The sequence below is a fragment of the Haliaeetus albicilla genome, chromosome 10 (assembly GCF_947461875.1).
Source record: "Haliaeetus albicilla chromosome 10, bHalAlb1.1, whole genome shotgun sequence".
Classification (NCBI taxonomy): domain Eukaryota; kingdom Metazoa; phylum Chordata; class Aves; order Accipitriformes; family Accipitridae; genus Haliaeetus; species Haliaeetus albicilla.
The window spans coordinates 30,772,566-30,789,219 of NC_091492.1; the positions used below are offsets into that span (position 1 = coordinate 30,772,566).

The 16,654-nt window shown below is 48.2% G+C and overlaps 1 protein-coding gene across 1 annotated transcript; it reads left to right on the plus strand.

Annotated features, from left to right (window-relative positions):
* The first annotated feature begins 5,414 nt into the window (after positions 1–5,414).
* Positions 5,415–16,370, plus strand: MORN3 (MORN repeat containing 3). The gene is made up of 6 exons (XM_009930695.2): positions 5,415–5,502; positions 7,335–7,490; positions 8,168–8,325; positions 10,441–10,600; positions 13,282–13,466; positions 15,938–16,370. The coding sequence occupies exons 1-6, from the start codon at positions 5,493–5,495 to the stop codon at positions 16,004–16,006; spliced, it is 738 nt and encodes a 245-aa protein (XP_009928997.2). The 5' UTR covers positions 5,415–5,492; the 3' UTR covers positions 16,007–16,370.
* Positions 16,371–16,654: the final 284 nt, after the last annotated feature.

The following is a 16,654-nucleotide window of genomic DNA, read 5'->3' on the forward strand; positions in this document are numbered from 1 at the left end:
GTGGCAAAAGATATTCCTGGGGAGAGGATGTCATAAGCATCAGCTTCAAGGACTTCAACATTTCACTTTACATGAATATGTAAGCACTTGAACATGTCAGCTAACCTAGGGTTCTTACTTTAGGTTGTTTTGATGTAAAACCAACATGTTTTTTATCTTGAGAGAGCTGCTCCCAGCAAAAAGGAGGGAAGAGTTCTAAAGAAACGCTTTCCCACAAGGCTGCCTCTTAAGCCGAAGTCAGCCAGTGAAGTTTACATCTCAAACCTTTCACTTCAATCCCTCCTAAATCGTGCTAATAATAATTCTTAAAAACAGAGCAGTGGGGAAGCTCCTTCAGCACTGCACCCACTCTCTGCTCATCCGGCTAAACCCGACACACGCTTGGTCGGAGTCCAAGACCCTCCCACCACTTCCTCTGGCTTTTCTTTTGAATATAGCAGCAATAAAACACACATCTGAGCATCCTACTTCCACAGTATGTTGTTGTCACATTCTTCACCTTTAAAGAAATTCAACATATGTTTCTCTAATTTTTTTTCTCTATTTATTCTACAAAGTTCCCAGAATAAACTTAAATTATTGATTCTGACAGTTTTCGGTTGGTTTGGGCATTTCACTTGGGTGATTCCCCAAGCTTTGTGAGAGCAAACTCAGCTCAGAGCAGCTGTCTCCTTTCATTGCAAAAATGATTGGTTTCAGATGTAGAATACTGAGGTCCTTTGGCTTTATTTAATTAAAAAAAAATCTTACTCCCTAAACTGAAAAAAATCAAGGCGCATCCCATGTCATGGGACCTTGCTCCACAAATGGCATGTTTCCGGGCGTTTTCCTCACGCATCGTCCCTTTGCTTAGTTAGCTCTTTGGTATGTCCGAACTGGAAGAAAGTGGAGAGCTAAAAGTCCGTTGCAACAAATTGTATTGGCAGCATAATGGGCTAAGTTAAAGCATAATTTACACTGACCGATTTAACAGCTTCCTTTCAGACTTAATAAATGTAAGGTTTAATCAAATGCCAGGCAACTGAAGCAACAACCGTATGAACAGCAACAGAACTGAAACCCCGTCACTCCCCGGTGGAAGAGGCTTCGCTGGTGCTCCTCAGTGGCAGTGACCAATGTCTGTGAGAGTAAAAAGAAAAAACTATTTAAAAAGAAAAAAAAAAAAGCCAAGAAGGAGATTTGGGAACAAATTTCGGCTGGAAAGGCCAGAACAAGGGGAATTGCATCAAGGAAAAAACAAGTTCTCCTCCTAGTCCATCGTAACCTGGATTTTGACCCTACTTTTCATAGTGGCCTCAATGTTGTCTCTTGAAATGACTGCCCTTGGGAGAAGAAAAGGGTTTGGTTGGGGCACTTCTGGGTCATTTCGGGTTTATACCTCACACTTTGGCTGAATTACATATTCTACATATCCGACACCCTTTACAAAAATTATCCACACTTCTTATTTATTAAGGGGATTCCTTCTCTTGTAGTGGAATGACATTTTTAAAGTAAAATTTCAGTTCAGTGAGTCAAAAGAACTTTCTGGTAAAGCTGCAAATATCACCGCCTTCTCTTCAAGATGGTCTAATTTTGCCTTTTTTGTGAGAAGAGTACACTTACATTTACCCACTCTGTACTCTCGTAGTACAAAAAGGTACAGAATTATAATAATGAGTGACAAAATAATAAAATATAATTCAGATATTTGTACCTGGACTAAGAAAACTGTAGATGGGAACCATGCATGGCCTCTTCCTAGATAAATGGCTCTGCGAAGCCGCCTTGGTGGGGCCAGGAGGGTCTGCAAAAGCAGCCAGTGCTGATAACCCACTCTGGGATCACGGAGGTAAAATAACAAACACATGGAGACCTGGAGCAGAAGGATTTAAAATAAGCGACCCAGAAATGGAGACATCACCAAGTGTTTCCTTCCATCTCATCCAGATATAGAGGCTTTTGCAGAGGCAGCTGCGGGGCAGTTCTTGGTCCCAATTTGTGAATTTTAACTTGTTGCCGAATTATTTTAATCCTTTTGAAGTCTTTATTGCATCTAAAATGGTTTCAAATATATATTGAGTTTCTAATGTATATATAACTTGTGCTTAGCAAAAGCTGTGGTTAGGTGATACATAGTTTGGACTTGCAGTTCAAAAACCTCAGACAACCTGTGGTGTTTAAAAATAAACAAGTGAAACTGTCTGAGTTAGCTAATTATTTTTAATTGACAAATTCCCAGTTAAGTGTGGTACAATATAGGGGCTGAAATATTCAAAATAATTAATACTTTTCCAGAAGGGGCTATTTCTGGTTGTAATTTAAGGCTGTAGGTTTTGGGCTGCAGTAAGCATTTTTTCTTCTCCCTCCTGAGTTTCTCTCATTTCCTCCACAAACCCCGTCCCCCACTCTAGCCCCATGCAACTGGCCACGGGAAAACACAGGAACGATTGTCTTTGGTAATTCATAGGCTCTGCCCCAAACCAGAATGCCTTTACATGAACGAGTGTGAATAAATCCTTCCTGAACATCTTCATCTCATTTTTAATAACAGGAAATATTTTCTCTTGTATAAGTATTTCCTAACTTGGTTAACTTCCATAGTTCTCTGTCTGGTTTTCCTGCTTAAGGGAGACTCTGTAAGTTCCACCTCTCCTACATCTCTGGATTTAGGGACATGCAGAGCCACCCGCCTGGGTCAGCGCATCCCCTGCAGCTAGAGAGGTGCTGGGACCTGCTCACCAGCGGCTGCCGTCATCCCAATTCATCTAATTCAGTACCAGGAATTCCGTGTTTGTATTTTCCTGTAGTACAGATCTCTCTCCACCATTTCCATGCCAGCTTGCAGGTTGGGTGTGGAGCAGCTCTTCCCTCCCCCCGGTTCATTTTCCTTCTCCCTCTGATTCCCAGGTAGCGGCGTTGTCTCCTCCCACTCCATGAGTCTCACGCATGGCATGGGAAATGGAATATTCGCCTTCAGTCACACTCACACTTGGAATAAGTCCAGGGAGAAGGTGTTTTTCTTCCCCTGCCCATACTGACTGCAGCAGAGGCAGTTCTGGGTGAAACAGCTTTACTGTTTCACTATTTACTATATTCCCTGATACTCACTGTTACTCACCATCAAACCTGAAAGATCCTTCCCTGCTTGCAGTCGAAAATTGGACGTTTACCCCGGCAGTCACCACCCCCTCATGCACACCCTCTGTCTACCCAAGCATGGATGCAGCATTTAAGCCACCTTCAATGCTGCGAACATGGAAGATGGCAAACGAACACCCATCAGGGAAGACCGAGCTGTATCTCACCTCTGCAGAGGCAGGTGCTTTTTTTCAACCCAAGGTTCCTCACCTACCTCGAAATGTTTACCACCCAGCCTGCAGTGCTGTGCACAAAAAATGTGCTTAAAGGATGAGAATAAACAAATGCATTTGGCTCATGGGAGTAAGACAAGAACTTTGGTTTTATGCTTGAAATGTGCACAGTTAAGTACCCGTTAGAGAAGATTATCACAGACACCCACAGGAACATAATGGCAATCCCTGCTCATTGTGTCTGCAGAAGAAACATAATGGGTGAGGGAATTAGTTCAGGATTATTCAGATTTCTCTTTTAAGACCTCTGACGTGCATTTTCAGGGGGTTTCTCCTTTTTCTTCTGATATTTGCAAGGCTGATTTATTTGTCACCCATCAGCACCGTAATCAGTGCTTTCATTTCCAGCCTTCTGCTGCTGCGCATGTAAAAAAAACCAACCAGAGGTGAAACACTCTTTGCTTATCAGCATTTTATATTCTGTTGGATAATCCTTAACTCAAAGACACGTAGCTTCACAGAGCAGCGTGTGCTCGGCAGCTCCACGGAAGAGCCCGGCTCCGGCTCCATCCCTCGTGCTCACCGTGGAGCGCGCAGGGCGAGCCCCCGTCCCACCAGCATCCCTCTTGCCCGCAGCCGCTCGGTCCTCCGGCTCTCCGGCAGCTCTCCCATAACCCTTCGCGCGGGAGTTTGGCAGAGTTGCTATGACGACCCTGCCCATGCAGCCAGCACCGATCGATCGATCGCAGGTTGGTGTCCATGGGGTGGCATTTGGGGTGGGGGACGGCAGGAGAGCGTGGGCCAAACGAGAGGGTGCTTTGCAAACCGAGCATGTGGGCTTTCCCCATCGTCCGCTCCCATCGCTGCTCTGGCACCCTGCTCTTTCTTGCTAGGGAGGAGCAGCAAAAGGTGCCCTGAGCACCCCGCTCAGAGACACTGCTGTGAGGGCGAGGAGGGGCTGGGGATGGTTCGGCTGCACCGGAGGGTGCCGGCAAGGGGACCCTGGTGCGGGGCGGTGCCGCGGTGCAGGGGTCAATGCAAGGGGTGAACTCACCCCGGGCATTCTCGGGGCTGGGTGATGGTCAGGCAGGGTGCTGCTGTGCCGGCAGAGCTGGTGCGGAGATTACACAACGGGATGTGGTGAGGTGGCAGGCAGGGTGCTGCTGGGGACAGCCAGCAGCCCCTTCTTTACAGTCGGTTGAATTTTCCACCTTACTCTTTATGAAGTTAATATGTACAGCTGGAAAAAAGTATAGTTGTAGCTAAACTGCATTGCTCCGAAGTCCTGTGAAGGGCCAGGGGGGAAAAACTGTACAAACTAAAGCTGAATTTTGCCAGAAACCTGGCAAAACTCTGAGGCGCATAGAGCAGTGTCTAGAGAAGGACGCAGAACTCTGTAAGATCCTCATGCCCAAACGCAGCAGCAGCAGCAGCAGCAGAGACGCATGGGAGCAGCAGCCTCTAGCCGTCAGCGCCAAGACCTGCAGTCGCTGTTGGGAGGCTGCAGCCAGAGCAGCTCTGCACCACCTGCCTCTTGCTGCCAGCCCCTTCCCACCCTTGTAGCAGGTGGCTAAAAACATCCAGGGCAATAAATACCGACTACGTTATCACTTATGCAAAGCTGGCATCACTGTCTTAAATTTGCAAGGGGATTCAGCAAATGAAGGTGGCTTCAGCCAGCCAGCATTACCCTGGGTGCTCCGCATGGGCTGTGCCTCGGAGGGGACCGCGAGCAGACAGTGGGGTGCTGGGGTTGCCCCTGCAGCTGGGAATCCTCCCTGGGATTTTTAAATCCTAAACTTTGAGCTAAAGAAGTGGTCAGACATGGTAATGGGACGGTGATGCTCCCATCTGGTGGGGGCAGCAGGGAGACATCTCTTCTCGGCCATGAGCTGCTCAGAGGTCGCAGCTGGTGTCGGGGTGGATGCACATAGCTGTAGCTTGGCTTTTCCGCTCCGCTAGCAAGGGGAGGACAGACGCAAGCCGGCAACGTGTGGTTTCATGTCCTGCAAACCCCCAGCCCTTGGCAAATATTGGTGAGATCCCCCTCTCCGGGGGCTGCAGCCTTCAAAGACGAGGGAGGAACTTAGCAGCTGTGCTGTATCCCATGTTTGCATTGCAGAAAAACCATCCTCTGCGGCAGGCTGCGACTCCGTCATACCGAGAGACAGATCCTGCCCTCGATGTCCTCAAACCAAGATGCTCCCAGGTGAGTGGCATGGCCAGGGGACTCCAGCTGCCAAGTCCTCCTCTGCCCTCACAGACAACCCCGTCCCCAAAACACCTGCTTCAAGGGTTGGCAATGTGGTCGTCTTCGCCTTCCCACCTCTCCTTGAGGTCGGTGGAGGAGGTACCTGTGTACAACAGCTGAAGGGGGACTGACCAGCCGAGAACTCGCTTTCCAGCCCCTCTCCTCCCACTGCAGCCTGGCAGGAACCCTCGTCCCCTCCCTGGATCCGAGCTCACAATGCAGTGCCCGGGCAGGTCCCCCAGCCCTGCCTGCACACCCCTGGCCCTGCCTGTGCCCCCCTGGCCCTGCCTGCGCTCCTCCAGACCCGCCTGCATTCCCCAGAGCCCCACGGTAAGGAGCCATGTGGGTCGCGCACTACACAACACAGCTGTGTTTTGGGGAGGAAGGCTCATCCTGGAGACAGAAGTACTCTTTTTAGCAATGATATCCCCCCAAATACCTGCTGAATGACCATTTCCTACAGCTACGTGGAGAACTGAGGATGAACGCTAACTATATTGTCTTAGCTGTAATTTCTAGCTTATATTCCCTAGCAAGGACCCGAAGCACCTTCCTTTCCCCTCTCCTCCCAAGCTCCATGCTTTCCCCCACACTGGGCTCTCTGGCATCCAGAACACAGCAGGAACAGGAGCTCTGCTCTGCCAAGAAGGGAGAGGGGCAGCAAAATCCCTCGGTATGTCTCAGTCCAGCGGATCAGGACAGAAGGGGGAGCCCAGGAGACAGTATCGGAGAGCATCCCACCCCGCCGGGCTCCAGCCAAGCTCTGGATGTTGAAGGCATTCATAGACACTTGCTTTTTGTTTCAATAGCCACCTTTTGGCTTTTCTTTATGGTTTATAGGAGACCACTCTCACCTCTGAGTCCGTGCTGGCGTTCCCGCTGTGCCGAACCGCGAGTCGTTCCATCGGCAATGCCCAGAAATCACCACCACGCCATACTCTGCTGCTGTCCTCTCTGTATTGATGGGCCAAAAGAGTTTCTTCTCCCATCTCTTCCCCCACGCTGATCCTTTCCCTCCAGACCTCTGATACCTGAATCACCATCCCCCCCCAGGGCCCATCATCCCCTGCCTGCTGTTCATGCTTTAAAACCCACGTCACTTCGGAAGCCACCTCCTTGGTGGCTTGTTTGACTGACGAGCGGTTGTCCTGCCCTGGGCAAGTCCGCAACCCTCTTTCCTGGTAGATGGAAACATTGTGGTTTCGACACCTTTTAACAAGACACCTGCAGGACTGGTATTTTTAGCAGTAAAGGAGCCTGAGCTACGTTACTGCTGGAGATATGAAGTGTCCCAGCTCCTGGTGCACCCCAGGGACACCGGCCAACTCTCTGACCTGCTCCACCTTGTGAATGTCTTCCGATGTCCTGAGATATTTCCTAGCAAACAAATAATTTTCTAATTTGCTTAAACGACTGCTCCTGCCTTGCCAGGAGCCTGGCAGGGTTTCGGTTGTACGGAGAAGGGGCTGCCTTTCCCTGTGCTCCTCAAGACCTCTGGCAGGTGCAGAGACCAATGCCCACCACAGACCTGACCTGCTGAGACCTATTTAACGCTTCCTAACAACCCAGGCTATGCTGTGAGCCTATTTTCAGATAGTGCTGGTTTGTACTTCAGTATTTTTAGATACCTTGTGTTTGTTATATCTCTATTTTACCCCTCCAAAGCCAGACATCAATTACTGACTCCAGTGCCTATTAAAGCATAGCTCACAAATAAACTGCTCTGCCAGTACCTGCCTTAGTAATTTCTCTCTCATTTATTGCTGACAATTGTTTGTTTTCCTCTCCAGCCATGAACAACATGCCCATTGTAAAATACCCCAGGGCTACAGAGCCTCTCTGGCATGAATGGGACAGGAAAGCACAGAAATGTGGATTAAGACACACAGTCTATGCTGTAAATGGGGATCAGTATACCGGCGAATGGCTGGACAACTTGAAGCATGGTAAGATACACCATTTTGAGAAAAAGTACCAATTTAGATGTCTTTACAAAAGTTCCTAGGGGCAGGGAGTGGTCAGCGGTTGTATATGCTCCTGGAAGACCATTCATTCATGTATGACTATAGATATATCTATGTTATGCAAAAATGTACTCAGAAATATTCCTGATAGGTAACTTGAAGAGCTTTTGCATGCACTCAGGGGCAATTATCTGATCTATCTAGACAATAGATGTTAAAAAATCCTCTGCAAACACAGCAAACTGCAGTCAGCTCCACGCACCGGGACGTGCCCTGGCTGCACAGTCCCTGGAGCTCTCTCGGCTCCTGACTTGGCTTCAGGAATATTCATTTATCCTCAAGCTGTGGCAGGTGCTGCAGAAGATAGAGCAGAGGAAGAAGACCCTGACCGAGCCCTGAGCAGCCAGAGCAGGACAGGCTTGTTTACAAGCAGTAAACCAGGGTTTGGAAAGATTTAAGTGCATTCAGCAAAGGCCACACAGGAAGCCCCTGATCAAGATTAACGATGGTTCCGACTCAGGAAGCTAAACTGAATCCCAGGCATAAACCTGCCTCGGTGCAGGGAGCACCGCCTCGCCTGGGATGGAGCTGTAGGAAGGCAGCCCCCTAAACCCTTCTCTTAACAACCGCAATGGTCATTCCTCTTCTTCGTTAAACAGGTAAAGGCACCCAGGTATGGAAATGCACCGGAGCTATTTATAGCGGTGACTGGAAGTTTGGGAAGAGGGATGGTTATGGCTCATACAGCATTCCTGACCCTGTAACCAAGGAATACAAGAAGGTGTACACAGGCTGGTGGAAAAATGACCGAAAATGCGTAAGTGAGATTTCCTGCGCATGCCGGTGGTGAGGCGGTGTGCCCCAAAACATGGGGAAGTGTTGGGTGCACACAGGCAAAAAGATCACTTAAAATGCTGATTTTTCAAATACTGAGGCTGAATTGAAGGGGTATGGGGAAATGAATGTGTGGAACAAGACAATGAAAGCAAGAGCAAAAGCTCTGGTGTTTAAGCCCTCTCCCCCTGCCCTCCCCAACCTCGCTGCTCCTGCCGTTACTCACTTCTCCACGTCAGATGCTGTAGGAGCTGCACTGTGTCCCACAGCCGGCAGCAGGGAAGGAGCAGCATGACTCCAGGCAGAAGCTACAGGAACAGATATTCCTCCAGGCTTGGGCTCTCTTTAAAACTTAATTTGAACCTGCAGAAAGCCCAGGAAGCTTCAGAAGTAAAAACCCATCATTCATAAAAAGCCAAGCGTGGCCAAGAGTGCCCTGTCACCCACCATCTCCTTGCTGGAGTGGGACTCATGCCACCCATCCACTGGTGACCGGGCTATAGCCCCGACCTCCCACCAGCTGCTGCAGAGCAGCGATCGCTGCTCAGACTCACCTGCAGCTTGGCCAAGCAGGACAAGAGGTTTCATGTCCTGTGTGTTAATCCTCCCTACCCATCCCTTTCATTCCTCTCATCCTTGAAGCAGTCAGAGGAACCTTTATCATAAGCAGTGCAGGAAAATGTACTTTCTTCTGGGAGTTTTACAGCACATTAGACAAGTAACGTGAGTTCTTTTGGAAATTAAGCCTGTCACATAAATCACTGGTTTTTCTAAAAGGAACAAAATGAGGAAGTCATCTGGTGAATATGACTGCAATCTTATGTGCAAAATCCTTGTAGGAACGTTTTCTGATCTGCCAATGGAAACCTTGTGTTCGTTTTTGTGTCTGCTCCTAAATTAAATTAATTTCCTCTTACACTTCTAATAGGCGTGCGGCTCTATGGCTCCAGTCTCTTGGAGGGAGCTTCCCCTCCCGTTCTTTGAGGATATATTTTGCATGATTGGGCTTTGGTGAAAGATTTATAATGACATCCAAATATAACTAGGGTTGTTTTTTTCTCCTACAGAAGTCTTCCCTTTACATCCATGCAGTTTAATAAAATTAATGCTCAGAAAAATCAGTTATTTCCAGAACTGATTTCATTTTTTTTTTCAGAGATAAATTAACGCTTTATTCCTATGGGAAAACTGATTAGTAATATGTAAATATTTCTTACTGCTATCACTCCCCGGAACAGGGGGTACCGCTGGACTTCTCTTAATGGCAAACACACACATAACACCAACACCTCCTGGGATCCCCGGCTTGCACACACGCAGTGGTCTTAATTCAGAAGTTCACCAACCAAACCTGCCAGCAGCATGGAGCCTGAGGAAAGAAAGCAAAGAGTGGAGATGGTTCAACGTCAGAGCCTCACCTGCCCTGCCGGTGTGATGCCTGCTACCCTGGGGAGCCTGGCCCGGTGCCTGGCTGCGGGGAGACACGGGTGGCATTGCAGCCTGCCGGTCTCGCCGCAGGTAGCCTTCAGGGCTGCCTTTAGTTTCTTGTAAAGGAGGAAGGAAGCGAGGCAAGGGGCTGTTTAGGACATTAGCTCTTTGGGGGTATGGATGGAGAAGGCGGCAAAACTGTTTCCGTGGTTAGCATTACTTAGAGATCTTTGGTCTGCCCAGGGGCAAGGGAAGGAGATGCCCAGCCTGGGACATGCTGGGCTGTAGGAAGCATCGTCAGGGTTGAAAGGCATAAAATCCCCACATTGAGAGACAGGTCTTGTTTATGCTGCCTATTCCCAGGCAGCTTTATATTCTAGTAAAACCTGCTTTTAGCTAAACATTAGCGGCAGTCATGCCAATAATAACATACTGAGATATAAACCTGAGGTTTTGTCGTGGGAACAAAATCATTTGCCAAAAAAAATCCCGTACCACCACCTCTTGTTTCCTCCAACACAAGAACGGCCACTGAGCTGGGCTGCCAGCAGCCACGTATAAGAGTAATAAGCAAAGGAATAGTGTCTCAAGAAAGTAATGTCCCAAAATTGAACATGGACACCTTTCAATACAGAGGCTCCTAACCGGCCATCTCTGTGCTGCTCTCCAGGGCTATGGGGTGACATTTTACGCCAGCAGGAAGCGCTACGAGGGCGAGTGGAGCGGTGGGCTGCGGAGCGGCTGGGGACGGATGTACTACCCAGATGGCTCCATCTACGAGGGGCAGTGGCTGGAGAACAAGCCCAACGGGCAGGGGATGCTGCGGCTGCGTAAGTACCGGTCACCCTCGCCCAATGTGCCTGCCTGCCCCCTTCAAGGTATTTGGTGTTGTGCTGCTTTCCAGATGCCTCTGCTGTCCAGATTTCTGGATGCTACATCGCATCTCCTGCACAGCCTTGTGGCAGGGTTGCGGCTGCTCCCCTGCGTCATCCCTCCCCTCCTGATTTGGTGTTGGAGGAAGCACAGGCTGTGCAAGGGCCGGCGTTGCGCTGCTCAAGCCCACACGCAGGATAGCTTATTTTTGCTGTGATTTACATTTAAATGACTGAGATGGTTAGGGTTAGAGATAATATACTGTTGGGTCAGAGAAGAGCAAATCTCTCTTTTCAAGCCAGGCACTTTGCCAGACATACTTTCCAACTGCTGCATACCAAAGAGGAGTCCACTTTCCAGCACAGGAAAAAAAAAAGAAAAAAAAAAAAAGAGAAGTTTTCATTTTGAGTTCACTCCATCCCCTCTCTTACTTCTGACACTGGCTCACGTTGAGTGAACACAGGGGTTTCATTAGTACACAATCCCGTCCCAGAAATAACACCGAGCACATAATGAATTGGGAATGTTGGGGGCAATCTCAGCATAAAAATAGAAATTTGGAAATTTTTTTTCCCTTATTTTGCTTGGAGTTTAACACATTTTTCCCCAAAGCCAAGAATCCCAATCCTTTGCAATACAAGGCCCTGCATTCCAGGAACACTTGAAGAAATATTATCTCCATATTATTATTCATGTCTTCTATTTTTTTTGCTTGGAAATGATCTCAAGGCTAGAAATTAGCTAAGCAAAGCAGCAGGGAGGAACGAGCACGACCTTCACTGCACATCACATGCACGACTGCGCTCTCTCTGCTGACTGTAAAGTCACTCTGGACAGATGGTTCATCCAGATGAAATCAGCACCCGCTTCCAGGGGTAACTCCTTCCACTGATCTGCTTCACTCCTGTCAAAGTCACCCTTGGTGTTATAAACTGACGGCCCCTGTGGGCCGAGACACGGCCGACACACCATTTCAGAGCCCAGTTGCCTCCAGCATAGCCTGCAACCGATTGCGAGCTGGATTCCTTTTGGTTAAAATTAGCCAGAGCAATTATTTCATACCCACAAGCTTAATGTATTCAGCTCAGCCGCTGGAAGTGTGCCCACATGCCAGCAGCTTTGCGATGGTGAAAGAAAAGGAGTTCTTCAGCGGAGGTCACGATGAGCTGCAGCTCAAGATTAAATTGCTTGTAGTGGCAGCACGCCCGGTGAGGGTGAGCTCGGCTGGGAGCACCGCGCCGATTTGCCGCCTCTGCTACAGCCCGTTGCCGAACGGCTTTTAAACCAGTGCATTGCATGTCTGCAGAGATCTTGGCTGCGAGCAACACAGCCTCTCAGATGCTGCGGGAGGAGAGCGGATGGGAGCAGCCGGGCGCCGCCGTGCAGCCAGGGCGTTCGATGGCTCCTCCATCACAGCCGGGTCTGTGATTTTGGTGGTTTCTGAGTTGTCAGTGGCTGAAGAGCAGAAGCTGAGCTGCTCCCAGCAGTGGACAGAGCAGGTCAGCATTGCAGATAAGCACACCACCAGATGAAAGCTGAAGATAACCACAGACAAGGCTCCAACCTGTAAACCAGACCCTGCCTGAAGAGCCCAGCAGCCACGCTCCCCAGAAGCATTTTTGTTTTTTCCCTCTTGCCTTACAGCATTCTGGCAATCCCCAGCTCTCTCTGCAGCACTGTGCGGGGTACCCTGGTGCTTCAGCCATCTCCTGCCATGAAGAATGGCAGAGTTCAGCTGAGAATTAAAGATATTTCCACTAAGTAACTTGGTCAGAAATCTCCATGGTTTTTGGCTTAGAAACACTGTATGTAGGAAAAGAGGACAGCAGAGGATTCCCCCAGTGAGAGCAGGGTGGCCTGGATGTATCCCAGCCCCAACATCACTGTGGGTATGATACCCCTTCTGAACCAGTGTCCCTGGACGAGGCTGCTCTCTTCCCCTTGCAGCTCTGCTTTCCCTGTTGGTGATGGATGGATGGATGGATTCCTGGAGAGCAGCAGAGCACCCAAAAAAACCTCTCTCAACTTGCAGAAAAACACCAAGAGATGCAGTACAGCTGGAAAAACAGTCTGCAACTGATTGCCTGAAACATTCAGACACTCACAGAAATTCTTGCCCTGTAATTCATTGAGGAAAAACATAACTACAAGTATTATCTGAAATCAATATTATTTTGGCTGGACAACAATCAGACAGTGCAGCTGTTCCTTGCCCAGACAAGCAAACCTCTTCAAGCCAGAGATTCTGTGTGATTTGTTGTAGTGACAAATCCAACACGTGTCCTATAATTTTTCATGTTGTGAAGAGTGACTCACTGACTAGTCCCTTACCCCAAGCTCACTTGCTCCACTGATAAAAATTAATGTCACCGTGAGAAGAACAAAGCAGGTGAATGCAGTTCTTGTTCCAAGTGGGCAAGTGTGGGCTCCTTCCACAGCCTTTTCTCCCTCTGCGGCACAGCAAATGGAGCACTGCGAAAGCAAAATGACACACCGTGCCGCAGCCCTTGTGAAATTAATAAGAGGAGCCAAAGAAATTATTTCCTCTTCTGTCCATTTGCTGTGTTGATCGGTTTCATTTGTAGCCCCTTAACGAAACAGTGCAAATTTCATGATCTGTTCATGTATTTAATTGCAGCAAATGAAAATCGGTATGAAGGAGGTTGGAAAGGTGGAAAGAAGCATGGCCCAGGGAAATTTTTCTACTTGGATAAGGGACAGTTGTTTGAAGGTATCTGGGCAGCAGATATACCAAAATGTGGAATTCTGATTGACTTTGGCAGAGATGAAGCTCCTTCCCCTACTCAGTATCCAATCCCAAAGGTAATCGCTTGGAAATTTGGGGTTTGCTAGTGATGTTTGCATTCATCAGTGCTCGGGGAAGCTCTCCAGGTAGCATTTCCCTCTTCAGGCGATTTCCCCCATGGGGTTCCCAGCTCACGGGGTGTGTGCTCAGAGTCTTTTGGCCAGCAGTGTCCTCAACAGCCCCATAGGGACCAAAGGCCCATCAAGCCACTGCTGGAGCCTCTTAATTGCCTACATCTGAAAAAATGCATTCTCATGCACCAAAACTGCTTAGAGACCTGAAGCAGCACAAAGGAAATGGGGACAATAGAGGCAGAGACAATAGTGGGATTTGCGTCAAAATCAAATGATTTCGCCAAGCCAAACTGCTGAAGCTGACTAGAACTTACTGAAACCCAAGCAGCTGCAGAGCTAAGATCCGCTATTTCCTTTACCTGGGCACTGTCCAGGGGCTCATTTGTGTCCAGCAGGATAGAGGGACATGCATATAGCAGGTGGGTGTCTGAGAGCCAACATCCTCCGCTCCCCTTTTCCCTTAAGGTCAACACAGGCTGTGGAGGAAGAGCCAGTCCCTGTCCCCGTCCCCCCCCAAAGACTCGGCAAGATGCACGAAGGGGCACACAGACACCCTGGGCCGTCAGCCTGGCAGCTGCCGTGTCCTTGCACATCACTTTGACACAGGAGCCGGAGGACAGGAGAGCCTATCCCCCTCTCCGTGTCCTCAGAGGAGGGCAGGGAACAGGGACCAGTAGGGAAGAGACGTGGCTCCAAGTGAAACAGCTGGCCAAAAGAGTCTCAGCCCAAATCCCCATGGTCTGCACACGTGAAACACAAAGACATTGCACTTCCAAGGGACGGTGACTGCAGGATACGGGTGGGGAAGCTCTTCTTTGCTTAGAGCCTAGGAGAACCTCACGGGATAACCACAGCACAATGCTTTACTCCCGAACACAGGGAACAGCACGGCCCTGTGGCAGGTAAAGCTACCTACCTTCCTCCTCTGCTCCAGGGACAAGGTTGTTGCAAATGATACTGAGCACACACAGCCTACCGAAGCGAACAGCTGTTACATCTTTGCTTCCCTTATTTTTTTCAAATCTGGTTTCTGTAGCAAGGGCTCTTTGAGCACAGCCATTTTTGACAAGCCAGTTAATCCTGTAAGTACTAGGCACCCACGGCAGTGCAGAATAATAAACACCAAATACTCAGCAGGGAAAAACAATCTCTATTTTGCAAAAAGCGTGAAAGGAGCAGTACTTCTGAAGCTAAAAATATTTACCTTACAAGGTTTATCAAAGGTCACCTGAGAACAGCCTCCTCAACAACCCAGCCCAACAGCCTGGGATGAACTGCCACTTCACTAAGGCAGGATGTTCAAGCCTGGCTGTTTATTTAACTCCCTGAAGACCAAGTTATGACCCAATTTTCTTCTGCTCTATGGGCAAAAAGAAAGCATCAACTTTCACTGACATTATTGTGCTTTCCATCAGAAGAGATTTATTGATCTCAGAATATGAGGGAAAGAACAGATAAAAGGAGAAAAATTGACTTCAGATTTTCATAAACCTTCTGTCAAATTACTGCTGCAAACAGCTGTTAAGAGAAAAGTAGATGACAGGTGAGCATTAGAAATTGCCAAAGCCAGGCAACTAAATAGTCAGCTTTTGCCTGGCAAGAGGCTAACAGTGAGGATCCAAGCTTCTGCATGGGAGAAGCATCACTGTCTGTCTTCATTAGCAGTTAAAAGGAACAAACGGTGGGGATGCACAGGACAGAAAATGTCTGAAAACTAGAGACCAACTGTCATAAGCTTTGAAGGAATCCAGTACGTAGATGAAGGGGTTGCATCAAGGCAGAATTTGAACATACCTGCAGAGATGGGGAAAGACACAACACAGTGGACTTGGGATATCTGCTGTTACAATTATTGAAGCCAAGGCTTCAGAAAGCGTAACAAAATAAATGAGAAAAAGACTGGATGTCTTCTGCCTGGAAGAACACACACATGAACCCCCCAGAAAGCATCAGGACATAAAGCAGGTCAGAGATGACAAGTTCCTGGCAGGGCTTTGGCTCTTCCTGCTCAAGAATCTGTGTCCAGTTGCAGGCAGGTTACATGACTCCAGACTCCTGCTTTCATGTGACCTTTAACGCTCACTTGGGTGACTGCATTTACTCACCTTTTAAAACTATAGGTGAGACTCGACAGGCTACAAATCAAAGCCAGTTTTGTCTAAGAATGTGTTTTGTTAAAGGGGAAACAGTCCACTCCACACAGAGCTATTTCAAGGAGATGAAGCAATGTTCAATATGCTAATAAAATTAGGAAAGTGTAGCAATGTTTCTAAAACAGTAATTGAAAGGCTGCAATACAAACTAAAGTCCTGATACCTGAGAGCTTCTCTGTTAATGCTCGAGTAATCAAGATCTATAAAACCTTAAGCTTCTTCGATTACACTGCATAACTGATTTGTATTCTTTTTATTTAGATTGAACTAGCTGATCCAGATGGTGTTTTAGCAGAGGCCCAGGCGATGTTTGATGACAGCCAAAATTAATAACCGGATGCTGAAGAAAAAAAAAAGATGCAAGATAACATGATCCTGGGTTACTTATTGAGTCTCAAATCCACAGTGATGTATCGTGTCATGGTCTGCCTCACGTTTCCGTCAAGGCTGCCCATGTATGCTTCATTCTGCAGGTGGCTTTGCTCAGAAGCCTCCTTCCACCCCACCCTCCCCTTATTTTGGAAAAGAAAGGAAAAAAAAAAGGCAGCGGGGGGAGGGAGAAGAGAGAAAAACCACAAGCAGCAAAACACTGCAAGCCAGAGTGAGCCTTTGCCCAGCTCCTCTGACTTATTCCTCCTGTAAAGAAATCGCACTCCTGTTGGTTTCAAGGTCTTTCACGTTGCCATAGAGAAGAAGCAGGGTTTCTATTACACGCTATAAAAGTAAAGCCCTAGAAAAGTACAGCCAAATAATTGCCCCCTTCCACCCACCCCCAAATTTAGTCCAGTACATACCTGTGACCCAAGATGGCTTTTGAAGTTATAACAGATCATGTTTCAATTTTTGTATTAATACTTTACTTGCCCTCTCCATGCATTTTCCATAACATGACACTGGTTCTCCTCCCTAACCCGCGACAATGCAGAGCACCAGACCTCACCCCAGCTCTGCTCCTCGGCCAGCCCACGTGCTGGACTC